Genomic DNA, 20,721 nt, shown 5'->3' on the forward strand with positions numbered 1-20,721 from the left:
GAAATGAGAGTTTCATAGGCGTGAGAACTGAGAATTTGAGAAAGCTTGAGAGATTCAGATGAAGAGGGAGATAGTTAGGGTTAGGAGGTTAGGAGAGAGAGAGAGATGTTTGAGAATATCAGAGAGATGAGGAAATGACAAATGAGGCGTGTGTGCTAGTGAGTTTTCTCTAGGTTTAGTTTTAGGTTTTACTTCTTCTCCTAATCTAACCGTCCATTTTTAATCTCAGCATCTCACCGTTCATTTTTTTTTTTGGTAGTAATAAAGTAATAAAGGTCTGGTTCCAGAATGTTCATGCAACATGCCAGCTTTATCAACGGTCTTATTTTTTTTTTTCGAGACTTTTTCCTTTTTTTATTAAAATATATTAATATATTATTATTATTATTTTTTTTTGAAAACTATTATTAATTATTTTATTATTTTGAGGTTACTATAATAATAATTATTATTATTATTATTATTATTTTGAGGTTATTATTATTATTATTAATAGTATTATTATTGTTATTATTATTATTATTATTGTTAGAATGTTAGTATAATTTTATGTTAATATTCTTTTTATAAGTATTATTATTATTATTAATATTATTATCATCATTATTATTATTATTATTATTAATATTACAATATTACTTATAAATTGTAAGAAACACAAATGAAACAAAATTGAAATTAATTCAATATGACATAATTAATGACTTAATGACGTTAATGTACATCAATATCTAACATCTCTATGTATAAGTGTATAACTATGTATATGAATATATCAGTGAGTCTGTGACTTTAAATATAATAAAATAATAACTTAATAAGTAATAAACTAATAACTAATAAGAGTATAAGACTAATAAAGTAATAAGTAATAACTAATAAGTAATAAGTAGTAACTAATAAAGTAATGAAATCTAACTGTTGTTTTTCATGGGCATTCAATCTAACCGTTGTATATTTGACCATTTGACTATTTGACTATCTGTACATTAGTATTGCTCTTACATAATGATTTCATCACCACTTTAGTGATTTCGTCATTTCGCCCATTTAACTTATCAAGTTGTTTGAATTAGTAATCTAAACAAAGTACCAAACTAATAATTCATTTAATCTCGTGTAAGTGTGTAACTTATAAATTATAAGAAATGCAAATGTTTGGAAATTGAAATTGATTCAATACGATATTGACATATTGTTAATGTATATGTATTATGTATATACTTATAAATTGTAAGAAACACAAATGAAACAAAATTGAATGAATTCAATATGACATAGCTAATGACTTAATGTACATTAATATCTAACATCTCTATGTATAACTATATATATGAATATATCTGTGAGTCTGTGACTTTAAATGTAATAAACTAATAACTTAATAAGTAATAAGAGTATAAGAATAAGTCTAATAAAGTAATAAGTAATAACTAATAAAGTAATGAGTAGTAACTAATAAAGTAATGAAATCTAACTGTTGTTTTTCATGGGCATTCAATCTAACCGTTGATTATTTGACTAATTGTACATTAGTATTGCATAATGATTTCATCACCACTTTAGTCATTATGTCATTTCGTCCATTTAACTTATCAAGTTGTTTGAGTTAGTAATCTAAATAAAGTACCAAACTAAATAAATAATCCATTTAATCTCGTGTAAGTGTGTAACTTATAAATTATAAGATATGCAAATGTTTGGAAATTGAAATTGATTCAATACGATATTGTTAATGTATATGTATTATGTATATCATATGGTAGTATGGTATGAATGTACGATTGGTATCATAGTATCATTGGCTCATTGCCTCATTGAATCATTGGTATGTAAGTAATTAAGTATGTAACTATGTACGTATAATCGATAAACACATATGTTAAAACTTAAAAATTTAAAACATTTGTTGATCGATCTAATTGAGTACTTGTACTTCCTTAATTATCGATTTATTGTATTCTAAGTATCAACTCATTAAATCATGGTCATGACGCGATCTTTAAAACAATCATGATTCATGAATTCATGACCCAAACCGCTTATAAACCGAACCGGCATGATCCGAACCGTTTATAAACCGAACCGACATTGGACTGGGTAAACCGCCCCTAAACCGGCCCATTTCAAACCGAACCGACATGATCCGTACCGTTTATAAACCGAACCAACAGTGACCAGGGTAAACCCGCCCCTAAACCGACCCGTTTCAAACCAAACCGGCATGATCCAAACTGTTTGTAAACCGAACCGTCATCAACCTGGGTAAACCCGCCCCCTAAACCGATCCGTTTCAAACTGAACCGGGGTGATCCGAATTGTTTATAAACCGACCCGCTTGTGACCCAAACCGAATTTAAACCGTAAAGAAATAAACCGAAACCGAACCGACCCGTGACTAACCGAAACCGAACTGAACCGACCCGTCAGCTAAATCAAATCGTTTCAACCCGAACCGCTCCAAACCGAAACCGACTCACACCGAGGTCAAACCGAACCGCCAAACCGAAGTCCCACCCCTAAGGGGGAGGGAAGGATCCACTTTTCCTCCTCCTTTAATAAAGGCCATCCCTTCAAAATTGGAGAGATTTGGAGGGAAAATGAAGCTCATTATTTCCTCCACTTTCCCTTCCTCCTATTTCCCTCCCTTCCATTTCCCTTCTAATGTGTTATCCAAACATAGCATTAATGAATAAAAGTTACCTGCCCATTATATTTAAAAGTCTGTCACAAGCAATAATAAAAATAAAAGTTAGCTAAATTGGTTTATTTTGACATATATGATGAGACTTGAAACCTAATGAACAATTCGATAGCAATTGTAAGGTCAAATTAATCCGACCTAACAGATGGATTTAATCGAAAATCATACAAAGTATATGGACTAATTGCGTTTTATTGTTGAAGGATCAAATCAATCAAAAGTTTAAGCTTATGGTTAAATCCCACGCACACCCTCACATGAAAAAGTCATTTAAAATTGAAATATGGGTGCGACATGGACCCCCTTATACCCGGCGTGAAATAGTTAACCTGAAAATAGAGAGTGAATGAGTTTTGAACCCGTGACCTACAAAGTCATGCAATGTGGACAATGAGGTAGAAAATTCGTAAAATTATACTCATCTATATTATTCTATTGAAAGGTGTGAAATTGTAAAATTTTGAGAATTGCTATGAACATGAGATTCTAAGAAGTTGCGTTAGTGTTTTATTCCCGTGATATCGATAGCCAGCGCAACAAGTCTAACCAAATAAGAGCTAAGAGGTTGCGATAGTGATTTATTCCCGTGATATCAATAGCCAGCGCAACAAGTCTAACCAAACAAGAGCTTGGCTCGATTCTATACCACTCCAAACAGCCAAAACCCAACCCAACCTAACAATTCGCAGTCAATAGGGTGAATAGTATTAGACTGTCCCTTGTTCTAATTTCCCACCTTTCCCAAGAATTTCACTTCCAAATTCAGATCCCAAACACTCTCTTTACAACTAGAAGATGTTCAAGGTGATCGGAAAACTTCTGGGCAAAGCTCCATTTCTACAGGCAGCTCCAAAACCTAATTTTATCTCGTCATCTGTTCATGAATTCCAGTGTAGTAGAGGTAATTTAATGATGTATTTTGGTAAATTATTGATTTTTTTCCCTTTTTATGAAATGGGTTTTTTCATTACGTGAAATTAAGATGATGATTGTGAAATTTGAGAATCAATTTGAATGTTGGATTCTGTGGTTTGTGGGTTTTCACCATTTTGTTTTATTGCCCACCAACTGTTTGTTAAAATGCTGCTTCTATCTAGTACATAAAAGCCTAGCTTAAAATTGCTGAAATGCTCAAAATATGATTGTGTTTTTAGGTTGTATAATTCGTTTATGTTTGATCATTGATTTGTTATCTGGGTTATTTTGTACTATATTGATATGTTAATCTTCCTATTAATTGTCAATGAGACATTCTTAAGCAGTTAAGCCCATGAAATTTTTGGATACTATTTGCTGTTTAATTAAAGAAAGGTGCAACTTTTTTTGGGGGGGTGTTAGTTTGAATGAGTAGTACTTAATAACTTGAATGCTTAGAGTGTGTGCGCATGGATATTTGATTGGAAACTAGGGCATTTTTGGGCTCACTGTTCTTATTACAATATTGCATTGTGATTGAGATGAGACGAGGACAATATGTTTTGTGAAGTGCATTGTTTGAAGTTTTGGAGCTTTTGTTAGAAGAAGTTAGGTCTACCACGGTAGGGGGCAACATGGTGTGATAGTGAATGTCTAAGCCAAGATAATCATGACTTTTTAAGGTAGGGAATTCAAGAAATTTCGAAAAACCCAACTCGCATGTTCTTCCTTGTTCGTGTTAATAGTTGTTATTGGAGAACTGTGAATTCAGTCTTTGGGGCAGGGGGTCATGTAATTTTTAGCTATAACATGTAATCTGAAATGGTTATGCATGGTGAACTGTTTAGTCCAAGAACGTGTTGTGATTGGTTGTTGCTCTAGGGGTTAGTGTACTCTTGTGATTGGTTGTTGATCATCTACTTATCTAACTACTGCTCAGTGCTAAACTTCTTCAGAAATATTTGTTGTATATGTATGCTTCTTGCTATAATTTTAGTGCTTGTTTGGTTAGACATAGGAAGTAAAATTGCCTTGGAAGATGCTTTTTCATGTACTTTTGATTCCTAGGAGTAGCTATGTTTCGTCTGGTTGATCATAGGAAAATTTACTTCCCATGGGAAAATCCACTTACGTAGGGGGGGGGGGGGGCTGGGTATGTAAATTTTCATTTCGTGGGTAGTATGAAGTGCAACTTCCCATAGTTTTTTCTAACCAAACAACCTTATCTTCTCCCACTTCGTAGGAGTACTTACGTCCCATGAATTTTGATGGCAACCGAACAATCACTTAGTTTCTTCATTGATAGATGACAAGTATTTCTATTTTACTGCTACTGTGCACCTCCAATTAAATAAAAGTGTGTAATATAACAGAGCTTCTCTATTAGACTATTAGTATTGGCTATAATTTATAACCGGATTCAGAATTCGGCTTCACACAGTTTTTGATTGTTGTTTAGATGACACTTGACTGGTGAATAATAATTATCAGTTTCCCTATTACTCTTTCATTATATGGTTGGATGATTGATTAGGGGATCAATGGTAGGTCTGGCTTTTGTGCTGTTTGATTGCAAAAAGAGATTATACTCGGTTATGTTATTCTATACCTTGTTTAATGGTTTGCTTGTTATACTAATACCAATCATGATCGGTGATACGGATGTAAGAAGTTCTCTTGATGATTGGTACTATTTACTGAGGATTTTTTTTTTTTTTTTTTTCCTTGTAGGCTTTTCTACTGGAGTAGGCGCATATGTTGGTGACAAGCGAAACATACTGGACTACCATCGTAGACAGCTAGCATCTAAGTACGAGCTGAGGAGAAAGCTGTACAAAGCACTGTGCAGAGATCCTGAGCTTCCTCTAAGCATGAAAGACAAATTTCGTTACAAACTGGCCAAACTGCCAAGAAACAGTGCCTTCAATCGATTGAAGAACCGTTGTATCTTCACCGGGCGTTCTCGAGCTGTGTACGAGAAATTCCGGATGTCTCGTATTGTTTTCCGTGAGTTGGCATCTCAAGGCCAATTGCAGGGTGTAAAGAAAGCATCCTGGTAACCATCAGATGTTCCAATTAAACAATTTTGGAAAACACCTGCTTTGCTTTTGAGTTTCTATAATCAGCAGTGTACAACTGATCTCTTGTTATGCCTTCTTTTTCTTTATCTTCATTACAATAGCTTCATGCTTGGGGTGATAAATTTATATTGTTGTTTAGTTGATGAACTATAGCCGCTCTATTCATGGTCCGGTGAAGCAATTCTTTCTACGAATGTCAATTAATATGACAACACAGACAAACAAATATACAGCTTGAAGGTGTACATCATCTCCAATATTTTGATGCTTAGTTACAGGGTTGTGTAACTTGTGTTGGCTACTTAAAAACAGAGAAGAAAAACAAAAATGGCAGAACAAGGGCCAGTTTAAATAAGGAAGTACAAGTTTATGCTAAAAAACATACCCTGTCTCATAATATAGTTCTTGTTTTCCTATTTTGGATTTCCAAAATGTTTTTTCTGTTTCTATATTCGGATAATATGTAAGGTTTATTACACCCTCACTTTTCAATGTACTTTCTAACTTACCCTTGAATTTTATTCAATGTACTTTCTAACTTACTCTTGAATTTTGCACATGCTTTGCTTTGTACTTTTTCTCTTTTTTTTCCTCTAACTTTTGTTTATGATTGTACTTTTCACTTTTGTTAATATACTTCATCCACTTTTTCCTCCTATTTCCTAAATACGGTAAAAAAAAACACAAACAAGAACTATATTATGGGACAGAAGGAGTACATGAACATTGAAATTTCCGTTCACATATTTGCGTAGGCATAGTTATATTGCTCGTATTAAAGTTAAAAACCAAAGTACATACAAGTATACAACATAATCACGAACTGCGTATTCCAGTAATGCAATTCTCACGAAATTCTGGTTCCCAAGGTTTTAATCAGCAATGACTCAATAAAAGCAAATTGCACAAACAATTGCATCTTAGTTGAGACATTATTCCTCATTCAGCTGTAACAAAAACATATGCTAATTTCCAAATCAATACAAGAACAAATTATACAAGAATGAAATGATATTATTGGTTAGAGCAAGCAGTGGCTCAGTTTATTCAATTTACTCCCCATGATCATTCAAAATCTGTAGTCAGTTTTCTGAAATCGCTCAGAGCAGAACTTGCTGCGTACAGCGCCATCTTTTTCACCTAGGAAAAAAAATGAGCAGAAAATCAGGTTCACCATCTGACAGTACAGGTGACATGAAGAGAGATGCGAATCAGTAGATCGCAGTAAAGTTAGTGATTCAAACACAAACTTTACTTTCGGAGATATGCACATTGAGAGTGACAGCGGAATAGGCAAGCATTGCATTTTTGCAGATCATTACAGGTATCCCATTAGAAGGCTTAAATTACAATCATAAGAAATGCGGATGAACTATCCCATTTGGCAGTTCCCACCTCAAAAGTGATAAGGATTTATGATATTCCAAATTTGAGGAATGCATCATGATTCAATTTGTCAAGGTAGAAATTTTGCCTCTACCATAATATCAGAGCTCTAAAACATAGATAAATGTGACAGGATTAGCTTATAAGAAAGAGAGATCACATTCACAAACCTCCAATTTGTCCTCTTTAGATCTGTGGTTTTTGGGGAGCAAGCGAAACTCATCTGTCAATCGAATGCATTCTTGAACATTCTCCGGGGATACAAAGTCAAGGGCCACTTTAATGCAAGACTGAAAAAAGTGATAACATTTTGGTAAGGTAACAGTTCTTGACATGGAAATGATCATAAAAGATGCAAGATGCTTTGTCCACACCACATTGCTTGAATACAAATTCATGTTTCTCAAGGTGATAGAAAGATCTAATTTAGACCAGCTCCGTAAGAAACTTTAAAACGACAAAAGTAAACTACTCCGAATAAACTAAGCTTCACAGAAGACAGATAAGTTTACAAAGCGGCAATAGTTAACCAAAATGAATAATTCTGGCCTTTATTCACCCCTCCCCCAATTTTTTGGTGAAAAAAGGGGGAGGGAGTACAGGGTAAAATGACGAGACTAAATCAAGATGGATAAGAGTCTCCCTGAAACAACAGACGCACTGTATTAATGACATTAAGCTTCATGAAATGTGGGATAAAATGGCAGGGGTTAGAAAGAGGGGTTCATCATAAATGTTGGAAGTAAATAAGAGTTTCACAGGAAAAATACTACTCAGGAAGTGTGGCACCTTCTCAAAATGAGTGCAAGTACATCATGCCTCTATCCAAGGCAGCTTACCAAAAGCACCCCGCCCCATACGACTAGTTGGGGGGGCTGTTCGCCTTTTGAATAAAACAAAGTAAGTAGTAAGGTAGCGTAAGCTACTTTCATTCTAAAGGAAACCGAAGAAGCAACCTTTAGTCAATAGGAGCCCTACTTTCCACACCCATTCCCCGGGCAGGCCATGGCGAAGACATAGTGTGAAGCTCAGTCGTAGGTGCATGAATCTGAGAACTGAGATACGTATCTTAGGGAATAGGGAAATGAGTTGTCTCACTATTGATATATATGGACGGCAAGAAACTAGCCGCTTGAAAAGGGAAGAAAAAGTTACATGGACTACTAGTGAATAACAGATACTTTGTATTATCCCTTGTCTATAAAGGGTACTGGCTCGAAGACAGAAGCACTCGAACGTGATGAACTTATTGATCTATCACTTGCCATTTGAAAGAATCCTTCCTCCTTACCTTTAAGTAAGCACAATGGTGCAAGGATGCTAAAGGAAAGGGGTTAGCCCAACATGAATAAGGGCTCTACGACGGAAACTATGTCAAGAAGGTGGAACTAGGAATAAGAACAGGGACCCACGTCGAGCCATCCTGACGGACGAGCAGCATCAATTGAATCGGCAGACACAAAGACGAATAACAAGAAAGAGGGAACTGATTCCTCAGATTTCCAGGGTTAATAGGCGAGTCAGGGGAGGTTGAATCAGAATAAGAGTTAGCGGGGGATAGACCAAAGGAATGGATTAAATATAGTTAGTAGAAATGGAACCTCGAATGCAAGTTCTGAGGGAGAAGACAGGAAGGAAGTTTCATTTTGCTTTGTCAGCAAACCAGCAGCAATCCGCTTAAAAGCCAGTAGCACGATAGTACTTCCGCGGTCCTTGAGAAGTCCTTTAGGAGCACTTTTTTCATCCAACTAGAAATGGAAATTCAAATTAGATTACTAGATCTTGCACCTTAAGGTATACTTTCATAAAGTGTAATAAATCAAAGTATTTTGGACCGCCGACGAATAATAGGTACCCTCACCCCAGGCAGAGTTAGTGAGCCGAATGAGGGGAATGTTTTTGCTAAAATGCTTCCTGGCTTGAAGCTGGGAGATTATCCTCTACCTTCTTTCAGGCTCACTCTAACAGTTCCTTCCTACCTTTGACCGATATGCCCTTAGGCACGGCCATACATTAGGAGAAGGTGACTGAGCTGACCGGAACTGTGACTGGCTTCCCTCACAACCTAGCATGAATTTCGTTCCTCCCTCCTACTCCTCGTCCATTAAACAATAGAAGTTGTCCTTCAAAGAGGCTATTCAAAGAGGGGATTGGTGCAAAGACCTTCTTTGTCCTTTCCTAATCGCCTTCGGTAGAACGTGGGTCTCCAAAACCCGATGTCGTAGGTTCAAATCCTACAGAGAGGACTGCAAATCCTTGTTCCCCAGTTCAAATCCCTTTCAGCTCGTACTGCTCACACTCCTAGATCTTCACGGCACCTTTGTGCCTTTCATCTTACGCTACTTCGGGCTTACTTGCCTCTGTTAATGAATTAAAGGTCAGAAAGTTATGCATTCGTATTTCCGTCTCATATATGATGCTTCCCCCTTCAAGAGCTGGGCTACTACCCTAATAAAGTTCTTCCTAGCGTATAGTATTGGTTCAAGGAGATTCTTTATGTACCTGACTGTTCAGTGGTCGCTGTCGCTTGATTCTCGGGAAATCTTGAGTATCTTGAAGCTATATCAGACCACCGCTCTCATCTATCGAGAATAGGTCTCTCGCCCCTATCCAGTGAAGCTGCGGGTTCTTGATCGGTCGAATCGATTCGATCGCCATGTTTCTGAGATTCTTCTAAATGCCCTTTCTCTTTCGTTAATGGTTAAAAGGTAGGCGGCTTAGGGAAAACCCTGCGGATATCGATTCCGCCTTGAATAAGTTCCAAGGGCCAATTGCAGCTGTCAACCGGTATCGGTACACCAACGAATCTTTGGGAAGGGGGAAAGCTTGCTTGCTGTAGCCCTTTTTTAGTAGACTAGGCTTAGTAAGCGTAAGCTATTTAAGTAGGCTCGCAGCTTCGCCAGAAGCGACGAAGGGGGGCTGGGGAAGAAGGCCGACGACTACATGAGAGGGAAGCTGTCTACGAAGCTTTGCCCCTTGCTTTACAGAGATTGTTATGAACTGACTAAATGACTAGATTCCCCCGGAACGCTAGCTAAGCTAATAGTATTAGTTTCTCAATAAGCTTATTGATTGATTCAGCGAACAAATCGCCTCCTTCTTAGAACCCATTGAGGAGGGCCTCAGCCCAGGGAGGGGAGAGTGGCCGAGTGGTTAAAAGCGACAGACTGAGCCATGAGAAGGAACGCTAGCTAGATTCTTAACACACACATGCAAGTCGGACGGGGGGAAGAAGCGGGGTAGAGTAATTGGAAAACTCATCAGGCTCATTGTTGTGAATGAACAAGATATTGAGGAATTGTCTATACGTAAAATCAGAATTATTGATACGGGCCTTCTGTCCAGGTGCAGGTAGTCCGCATCTTCACAGACATGTCTATTTCACCGAGCCTCTCTCCGAGACAGTGCAAGGTGCCAATCAAAGGTGGCAGCAAGAGAAAGAAGAAGTAAAACAGAAGCCATAAGGGTTTATTCGATCCAATCGTACCACGTAATCTTTTAAAAGGCGTTCTAAGTGAGTTATTTCAGCTGCATGCTTTTTTTCCTATGAATCTTTGTGTACAAACTCCTTATGAATTCGCTTTACGGAAGGTTTGGTATTAATCCCAAAAGCATGAAGACTATTATCGGTGATATAGGTTTCGAGAGCATTCCGCCAGTTTTTGGCGACTTTCACTTTCAACCCGATTCACCGCCTACGTGCCCTTTACGCCCAGTCATTCCGAAGAACACAGGGCTATTTCCCACTCTTCGCTCATCCATTCTGCCCGCTCGTCCAGACGCGGCGCCCTTTCTCATTATCATCTACCGCCGCTATCACCCCAATAAAAAAAATATTCTTGTGATAGGTCCTGTTCCTGGGCAAAAATATAGTGAAATTACCTTTCCTATTCTTTCTCCAGACCCTGCTACTAAGAAAGACGTTTACTTCTTAAAATATCCGATATATGTAGGTGGTAACAGGGGAAGGGGTCAGATTTATCCTGACGGAAGCAAGAGTAATAATACAGTTTATAATGCCACAACAGCAGGTATAGTAAAGAAAATTGTACGAAAAGAAAAGGTCGGATACGAAATAAACATAGCGGATGCCTCGGACGGACGTGAGAGATCGGATATCGGACCCGCTTCCAATCCGGAATCTCGTAGATTAAGTTCTTCTTTCATTCCTTTTGTTCAAATGCTTTCCCTTGGCTTCGGTAACTCTTGTTGCCAAAGCTCAAAACAATCCCAAATTATCAATATCCTATCATAAACTTTTAGCCATAGTTTTGTATACCTTTGGGTACCAAATGACACAATTCTATGACGCTACAGTGTAGGTAGACTGAAACCAACATCTTTCTTTGCCTAAATCAAATTCTTCTCTTTTCACTGTGATTCCCTTTAAAGTCTAGCATGACCATTGAGAGATCTTCAAGTTTAAGAATTTCTATGTTCAACCATCAAGCAACTATATGTCTACATCAAACCCTAAGGTCTGTAAATATGAAGAATTCACCATTGGACAGAAAAAAAATTACATGATGATGTATCAATCCAACAAATACAATAAATAAACACAAAAGTTTATGTTGAGACTGAGAATCAAATGAGACCAAACAGTGTGAAGAACTGGAAACTTTAGAAGTAAAATGATACTAGAAATTACAACCAAATTTTTGAGGAAACTTACTAATCTATTTCTCACTTGATGGGGACATCCAGCAGGTATAAAAACAGCCTCACCCAAGTGTTGTTCAAATGTCCAAGGTTCCACACCTGCAACATATTCTGTTTAAAATTCCTAAAAATTTAATGAAAATAGTAATACATACACCAAAATAACTAGGCAATTCTTACCAAACTCGTCTTTCAGCTGTTTCTTATGGATTTCAGTCATATAGAAAGTCTGGTCATGAATAGGATGGACAGCCTAGGGTAAATGGAGTCCATCAAAATAAAAGGGGTTAATGTTGCTAACAATAATATCTAGTTGAATAATCAAACAGGTGTACAGTCCAATGAGTCGATATGACCTACTGATTTCACAGGAAGATTGTTAATGTGGTTAAATTCTCGCTGATGCCTTTTTAGATAATCAAGAAGTTTTGGGACATCTTCTCTTCTAAAAATATCCCAGATAGCACCTTCACTGACTTTATTTTCATCAAAATCAGGGTTTTTAGACAATAAATCATGCTCTCCACCAGAGCATGAAGCCTCCAAAGAATTATTAGCACTTCTTACAGCACCAGGTCCATCAACAGAGGGAAACTCTTTAGCAGCAGAATGGTTCAGGATAGCATCAGAGTTTTCATTAGTTTCACTGTCATGTTTATCCGCAGATACTGATGTTTCTGGAAAATGGCAGATGGTGCTTACAGAGCCATCTCCATCAACAGAGGGAAACTCATTGGCAGCAGAGCAGTTCAGGCCAGCACCAGAGTTTTCTTTCGTTTCATTGTCACATTTATCTGAAGACACTGATGTCTCTGAAAAATGGCTGAGTGTGCTTTCAGCACCAGCTCCATCAGTACAAGGTTTGGCATCAGAAAAGTTGACGGCAACATCTAAATTTTCTTTAGTTTCAGTGTCACTTTTATCTACAGTTACGGAACCTTCAGTTTCATAAGTCTTTTGCAACTTGTGTATGACCTGCTGCTGAAATGAGCTAACATCAACCTTTGTTGTGTGCATCAACACATTAACCTAAAGAAAGAGCAGCAGTAGACAGTAGTCAAGACCAATAGCATGCTCATTTCTCAATGCATGTGAGCTCAAAAACAGAATAACGTGCAAATGAAAATCAGTGCATTTATAATTTTCTTTGGGGGAGGAAGCAGAAAATAACTCATACCGCATCAGATATATCACAGTGCAGTTTTGTCATAGAATCACCTCTACCAAGCTCTTCTTCATAACCATATGCAATGTATGTTTTTGGTCCCAAATCTGGCTTTGGCACGCCATCTGGAAGTTTGGTAACAAGATTGAGGATACCACATTCAGGATGAGTGTAGTCGCTATATGGAAGCATCATGATATATTCAGCAAAGTGCCTTGGCAAGCATTCTTCAAATGAATTTGAAGCAGGCCAATCCTTCAGTTTTAAAATTTCTGGCCAACCATTACTATGATTCCGACCATGCAAATAGCCCTTGAAAAAGTGATAGATATCAATCTCTACCTGCAAAAGGAAAATGACTTTTTCATATGTATCTGGCCTTCTATTCTTGAAGAAACATGTAATTCTTCCCCAGAGCAGGATTGCGACTAAACAACAGGTTCAGTAAAATCCTAATAACATATACAGAGAATTTATAAATTCTAGAGGGGGGGGGGGGGGGGGGGGGGGGGGGGGGGGGGGGGGGGGGGGGGGGGGGGAGAGAAAAAAACTGCAAATTCCATTCACCCAGAAGCAGTTACAATACTTCCAGTCAATATAAGGTAGCAATGTGAAACTTCAAAACATAAAGACCAAAGAAATTAGTGACTGAAAACTGGATTTTTATTTCTGCTGTTCTAATACTCCCTCCGCCCCTTTTGATAGTCCCTTATGGGAATTTTTCACGGGAATTAATAAACGCAAAAAAGAATAGTTAAAGTACATTGAAAAAGTAAATTGACATTGGGTATGCAAAAAAGTAGAGAGAGAAAGTAATAAAAGTACATGGGAAAACAAAATTTACATGGGAAAGTTAAATTTGCTCAAATATTGTTGCAAATTGGAGGAAATTTTGATAAAAAATTAATATTAATAGTTGTTGGGTGAACATTTTGGGACTAAAATTTGTCCATAAGGGACTATCAAACGGGGACGGAGGGAGTATCTGTAAAGAAAATTGAGATTATAATTCTGAAAGAACACAACATTACTATCCAGTAGACAAAATATGATACCAATTCTCCCCACAAGAAGACAGGAGATAGTAAACTTAATACTAGTTTAAGACACAAATGACTTGCTTAGAGGGTAACAAAGGATAATACATACCAATAGACAAAGTAAAGTACCGTTTAACATTTCCAAATTCTGAAATAAATAGATAAGTCTATCACACATAGCAAGTTCAGAATCCAAACGCATACCTTGAAAGCCTAGCACGTACCTCACACCAGTCCAAACAATCAATGGCCTTAACATTAAGTGTATCCTCCTTCATTATCTTTTTGGCTCCTCTGAAAGCCCTCCACATCACCATTGGCTCCCAACTCAGACCAGATCCTTCTTTCAATACATCTCTAACAATCACAGGTTCACCTCGTGTCCAATGCCTTTGAAAATGATCAATATTAAGTTCATTCATACTTGAAACACTCGGACAGTATAGAAAGTTATCACGGATATTCAGCCTTGAAGCTGCCTTTCTTCTTTCAGAGGTAGTACTTTGAGCATCTGAAGCAGTGGGGAGGCAGATGAGACATTCCTGACTAGAATCTGTCTCTGGCACATAATAATCAATAGTGACCTTATCAATGCTTTCAATCACTGTGTCCACCCAATTAAGTTCAAGGACACGTCTCAGTTCAAGTACGTGAAGTCCACAACCACCATGTCCTTTCTGAGGACAAAGAATACTATCATTTATGTTCATGCTCCCACAACCTGTAGGGGGTAAATAATTGCCAACAGCAAACACTTCACTGTCCCCCATCTTATCAGCATCATGTTTCTGGCTGTTTCCCGTTATATCATGATTCAAGGAACCTCCTGTAGATTGACATGAAGATCCAGCTTCAAGGTCATCAGCCCTTAAACCTGATCTCAATTCTTGACAACAGGATATACAGAGATCATAAGAGCAAACAGAATTGGGGCAGCTTCTGTGGAAATTTACAATGGATGTGTTGCAATTATCACTGTTGAATAAGAATAATGTTAAGGTCCAAGTGCTTGGCATAATTCTACATTTTTTCTACTATCTGACAGAAAGAATCTTCATAGGGGAGGAATAATGTTAAGGTCCAAGTGCATGGCATAATTCTTCATAATTCTACATTATTTCTACTATCTGATATAATTTTCTCTAAGAAACTCAGCAAGAGTAACTAATACCACTTTTCGGGTTCAAACTCATAGCCCTGATAATTTCACAAGTCAATATTGCAATATAGATGCATATTGCATATTCATACACCCAGTCACCCTGCCCAGGAAGTCCACTTTGCAAGTTGCAAACACTAGATGTTTTGATTCTAACAATCAGAATTATGGGCACATACCAGTATATCCGATCATCTTGATCAAATCTAGTCTTCATTATATCCTCTTCTTTAATTGGTTTGCCTACCAAAAAAAGGAAGTAAAATACAAGGTTAAGGCTCTACCTAGAATAAGCAACAGTTTAAAAAAAAAAAAAAAATGTAGTCCACTATGACATCAAAAGTCGTTAAATGTTTATATCCTAATTCTAGTGCTATAAACAGCCAAGTTTTAATCATTCATTAATATAACTATATTTTCTATATACATCAAACAAGATTGCGCACCAAGTATTCTAGCTTCCACTTCCAGCTCAGCTCTCTGCTCCTCTTGTATGCTTTTTAGAATGGGGTTGATTTTGCACATCAAGTACAAAAGCCTATCTAACTTGACCTTTCTATCAATGTCTTTCTGTCTGTCCTGAAAACATAAAATTTATCAAGCATCCAATTCCAATGCATCAAGAGTAGCAAACATCAAACAAAGCAAAAAACAGGCACCAGAACCTTCATAACTAGCTTCTCCTGGAGGCATATTTTGCAATTGCAATTCCCGCGACAAAAAGGGCACGCCTCCCGTACTTCCTCCTTTGTTCTTTCAGGATACCTGATCCATTACGCTAGTTTTGAGACCAAACATTTATCTTGCTGAAGCATGATGATAAAGGGAAAAAAAAACTTCGTGGTGTAAATGATAGTTCATAGTAATGACGTCTAAACAGGATAACAAATATACCTCAAATTCCAAGTAGATGAAAGAGCATGTCTTTTACAGTATTTACTATTTATGTATGGAGTATAATTTTAAATTCACTAGAAACGATGCTGTTTTAGTATATTACCACTTTTTAAGGCATGGGAAACAATAACGTCTCTTTTTGCAGAATGAGCAAGCAATGATATCATTCTTTTCGCATCTGCACTGGTGACACCTTGAACTGGGCTCTCTTCTTCTAGAACCAGCGACAACCTGAACAAACAATCTGATGAGAGTGGCAAACATAACTTAAACATGACATTAAAAAATATAATCACAAAAGCTACTTTGCAGCTTATGAACAACAATCCAGCCAAGCATCACCATCTTCTCTTTCTTTTGGGAGGACTGCAAAGATATGGGAAGAAATAAATGAATTTATAGCATCTTTTTTTTGTCTTGCTACTCCTACATGATTGTACATAGTCTGAAAATCTTTTCCTAGATATAAGCAATAAGCAGGCTCTGAAATGGTATATTTGGTCATTCAAAGTAAGCAGGACACTTCATCCAACACACAAATGACACCAAAAAATTCATAACAATGACTGAACACTTCCCACATTTCTGTTAATTAGTTTTTTTAGGAATTGAAAATTGGTCGATCAAACTTATTAATGGATCCATCAAATATGGAGTACCATAGAGCACAAGGCCGATACACACTAAAGTAAATAAGTGTTATTTGATTCCATCCAGAAATCTATTTTCTTCCCTATGAGTTAAAGGCAGATAAATACATATACTAGCTTTAAATCTGGCATTGTAGCACTCAAGAAATGTCAAAACCAAGAATAAAGCAAGCAATGTCAGGGCTATACATGAGTCCATTTTTCCATGACTAACATAAGTGAGATTTGACACATAAAAGATTATTAATAGTGTGAATCAGCTCCAACATTCAGATAAATATCATTATTTATTAGTTTACCTAGCTTCTTGTAAACTATGTACAGAGACTGCAAATCTAGTCAGTGAAAATATAAAATTTATAATCTAAAGCTGCCACTCTGAAGATGAAGTTTTGTCATCACCAGCTTATTACTTTCTTCCAGTTCTTATCACAATCATCAAAGAACTGATTGTCAATCTCAAAAAAGCTTTACCTCAGGCATATTTCTCGCTCTCAACTGGTAGTTAGAGGCCTTTATCTGAGGTTTCTGCTCTCCAATTGCTGATTCAAGTAGCATTTCAGCACCATCCACCTTTTCAATTCCACAATGTCGCGGTAAGTCCACAAGTCCCATGTCCTTTTGCACAACCAAGCCTCTTCCTCCAGGTAGTGAGCTAATAACTTTGGGAAGCACTCCATCAACAAGAATTACCCTTTTGTTTTTCAAACCTCTAGGCCGTCCACGCTTCTTCTTTCTCCGGCGTACTCTTGAACCAACATGATCAGCAGGCTCATTCCTCACAACCTGCACAGCTTCACCACCTGCCTCACCCACTTGTTCTGCACTTTCTTCACAACCAGCAGGCTCATTTCTCACAACCTGCAATACTTCACCACCTGCCTCACTCACCTGTTCTGCACCTCCTTCTCCACAAACCCTTCCCCTCCTACCAATCTTCCTCTTCTTCTTTGTGGAACCCTTAGGCCGCCCCCGCCCACGCTTCACTACCTTCTCCCCTTCCTCTTCCACCACCTCAGCAACCATAACCACCTCCTCTTCCTCATTTTTCGACCCTCTAGAACGCTCACGCCTCTCAACCTTCTTCTCCAATCCCTCTTCCTCCACCTTAGCAACCACAATCACCTTCTTCCTTCTCAACTTCAACCCCTTAACCCGGCCTCGCTTCACCACCGTCTCTTCCACTTTCCCTCCAACCTCCTCCCCCGGAAAATCCTGAATCACATTCTTTTTCCGCCTTTTCGAACCTTTCAAACTCACCAATGCACAACCCCCATCATCAATTCCTTCCCCACTAACCACCACTCCACCATTCTTCCCCATTTTCGGCTTATTCTTCACACCCTTTGGCCGCCCTCGCTTCCTCTTAGGCATGATCACCTCCTCTCTAACACTAGGCACTTCTTCATCACCCAAACCCTCATCAGTTCCTTCTTCAAAACCCTGAATTCTGTTCTGATCATCTTCTTCACTATCAGACTCAAACAATTGCCTAACCCTCTTCCCAATATCATCATTTCCACCAAAATTCACACCCATTTCATCAAATTTCTTACCATCATTTTGATCAACAATTTGATCATCCCTTAATTGTTCTTGGTTTTCAACCACCATTTTCTTGTTCTTGTTCTTAGACCCTTTGGGTCGACCCCTTTTCCTTTTTTGCCCCTGACCCACCATTTCTTTGCCTCCAATTTCATCAATTCCATGAAAATTCTCTGCCATTTTTTTTTCCTGCAATTTTTTCAATCTTTCTCTCTTCGAACACTTCACTAAACAGAATTTCCTGTTTATTACTCTTCTCATCACTACAAACAGAAGCTATAAAGTCATTTTGAACCCCCAATCCACGAATTCCGCCACCCGATTCATCAAGGGTAATATAGTAATTTCCCTCAAAACCACCATTCAATGCCGGTTCAGCTACCCTCTCAACCGTTTCCTTAAACCCCGTACTTAAGTCACCAAGGACAATATTGTCTTTTCGGCTTCCGACTACATCTCCCTCATTCGAATCAACCCTCGGTTCACCAAGGGCAAAATAGTCATTTCCAACAGCGCCGCCATTAAATACCGGTTCAGCCTCCCTCCCTCCCACTTCCTTAATATCCATCTCACCCAATTTACTAAGGATAATATCGTCATTTCCGGCCCCAAATACAATTCTAACCTCTGAACCGATCCTCGGTTCACAGAGGGTAATATTGTCATTTCCAGTTGAGCCACCATTAAACACCGGTTCAAACCCCCTTTCCTTATAACCCATCCCACCCAATTCACTAAGGATAACATTGTCATTTCCGTCTTTCATATCGATCCTCGGTAAACTCGCTTCACCACCGGTCCAACCCGGCATAAATTGAGACCCAAAACTACCCTCACCACCACCTCTTCCAAGGGTGTTTAAGTAACTTCCTACACACACTTCACCAAGGGCAATACCGTCATTTCTACCAAAACCCGGTTCACTCCGACTCGAATCCCCCTGAAAATCAAAATCAATAACCGGTCGATACGGCTCAACAGCAGATAAAGAAGCGGACACAGAATCTCCATTACTCATTCTCTCTCCTCCCGGAAAACTTCTCCGGCGGTGATTCTCGCCGGAGATTCCCTTCCTCCCTTCTAACGGAAAACTTTTCCGGCGAAGTTGCCGGGAAACGCTGAGAATATAGTGCTTCTGACAATAAGATCTTCCAGGAATAGCTCTTTCACGGCACCTCCAATTAGGGGTACCCGTTCTCCGGCATCTTTCGCCGTCTTCCGGCGCCGGAATCTCCATTTTCTCTCTCCTCTTTCTCAATTGTAAGAATGTGAAAATGGGTTTTGGGGGTGATGATTTTAACGAGGGAAGTGAGATAAAATGAGTAAATGTGAGAGATTTTTGAAAGAAAGAAAGAAAAGATTTTGATTTTGATATTTCAATTGAAAAGATTGAATATCATTTTGTGTATCAGCATTGATTTGGGTCCTCACTGTTCTTTTGCTACTGACAACTGATGATTTTATTGTATCGAATTTAAGGACCTCATTTTTTTCTTTTTTCTTTTTCCTTTTTCTTTTTTTTTCAGTTTTTTCTTTTTCTTTTTTAGGATTCTTCGAAAAAGACAGGATATATTATAAAAATAAAAAAATAATAAGTGTTAGTGATAGTTTATCTGTTTTTAATTTGACTTTTGCAATATTTTGATCATGTTTTACTTATGGTAGTGGCTCTGTTTTTTTTTTTTTTTTATTATTATTATTTGCATCACTTGATAATATACAAAATTTTAGGAGAGTAATAAAATTTCGTAAGTAGATGAATAAATTATTATAGTAACCATGAAAAGGTATGTGAGAGAAGAAGGATATTCTTATTAGAGGGGACAATGAAAGAAAAAAAATGATAATCCGTAAAATAATTTGAGTGGAGTATAAAGTAAGAGATAATGATAAAGCACAGCACAAAGTTACCAAATACTCCGTATAAAAGTGATGCATTTACAAAAAAATCACCCATAAAAGGAAAGTGATGCAATTAAAAAAAAACGGGGGAGTATGTTTATCTCACCACATCAGTTTTCAACTAAGGTTTAAATTATTTTTTTAATTATAAAAATTGTACTTGTTTTTATCCACTTTTAACCCATTATATCAAGACTCACCTCAGATTCACTATTTATATATCCATTTCTTTTATAAAACTCAACAACTTTTTTTAGTTGATGAGTTGGCAGCTCCTAATGGCCCAAAAAAAAAAAACAAATTGTGTTTTTTGTGAATTTTAGAGTCTAAAGATGAGTTTGATTGTAGAGTCTTAACTCTTAAGATGATTTAAGACTCCTTATAATCTTGCGCCACTTTATATTGCAAAAAAACATATAGTCTTGTATGTAAGTCACCAATAAACTCTCTTATATTGAGTATCAAGACTCACCAATAAACTCACTCTTATATTGAGTACGGGCTTGTTCTCTTCAGCTTGATTTCAGTTCAGCTTCAATCAGTTCAGTTTAGTTCTTAATTTCCTTCTCTCATAAACAATTCATTTCAGCCTTATTCAAGTTCAGTTCAGTTAAG

General features: G+C 37.5%; 2 protein-coding genes across 3 annotated transcripts; one reads left to right on the forward strand and one right to left on the reverse strand.

The window, feature by feature from the left end:
- The first annotated feature begins 3,327 nt into the window (after positions 1-3,327).
- LOC110696130 (ribosomal protein S14, mitochondrial-like) lies at positions 3,328-6,216 on the forward strand. Its single transcript, XM_021873418.1, has 2 exons — positions 3,328-3,605; positions 5,351-6,216. Exons 1-2 carry the CDS (start codon positions 3,500-3,502, stop codon positions 5,677-5,679), a joined length of 435 nt encoding a protein of 144 aa, XP_021729110.1. The 5' UTR covers positions 3,328-3,499; the 3' UTR covers positions 5,680-6,216.
- A 238-nt stretch (positions 6,217-6,454) lies between these two features.
- On the reverse strand, positions 6,455-19,909 carry LOC110696129. Of its 2 annotated transcripts, XM_021873417.1 has the most exons (12): positions 17,134-19,903; positions 16,113-16,240; positions 15,778-15,877; positions 15,559-15,691; positions 15,292-15,355; positions 14,178-14,928; positions 12,926-13,255; positions 12,109-12,777; positions 11,929-12,001; positions 11,762-11,847; positions 7,257-7,376; positions 6,455-6,840 (listed from the first exon to the last, which is right to left on the reverse strand). In XM_021873417.1, the coding sequence occupies exons 1-12, from the start codon at positions 18,463-18,465 to the stop codon at positions 6,766-6,768; spliced, it is 3,861 nt and encodes a 1,286-aa protein (XP_021729109.1). In that variant the 5' UTR covers positions 18,466-19,903; the 3' UTR covers positions 6,455-6,765. The 2 variants fall into 2 exon arrangements, 1 of the variants encoding a protein (XP_021729109.1); XR_002506256.1 differs by lacking the exons at positions 6,455-6,840; positions 7,257-7,376 and having other exon boundaries at positions 12,105-12,777; positions 17,134-19,909.
- Positions 19,910-20,721: the final 812 nt, after the last annotated feature.

This window comes from Chenopodium quinoa, unplaced genomic scaffold (genome assembly GCF_001683475.1).
Source record: "Chenopodium quinoa cultivar QQ74 unplaced genomic scaffold, ASM168347v1, whole genome shotgun sequence".
Taxonomy (NCBI): domain Eukaryota; kingdom Viridiplantae; phylum Streptophyta; class Magnoliopsida; order Caryophyllales; family Amaranthaceae; genus Chenopodium; species Chenopodium quinoa.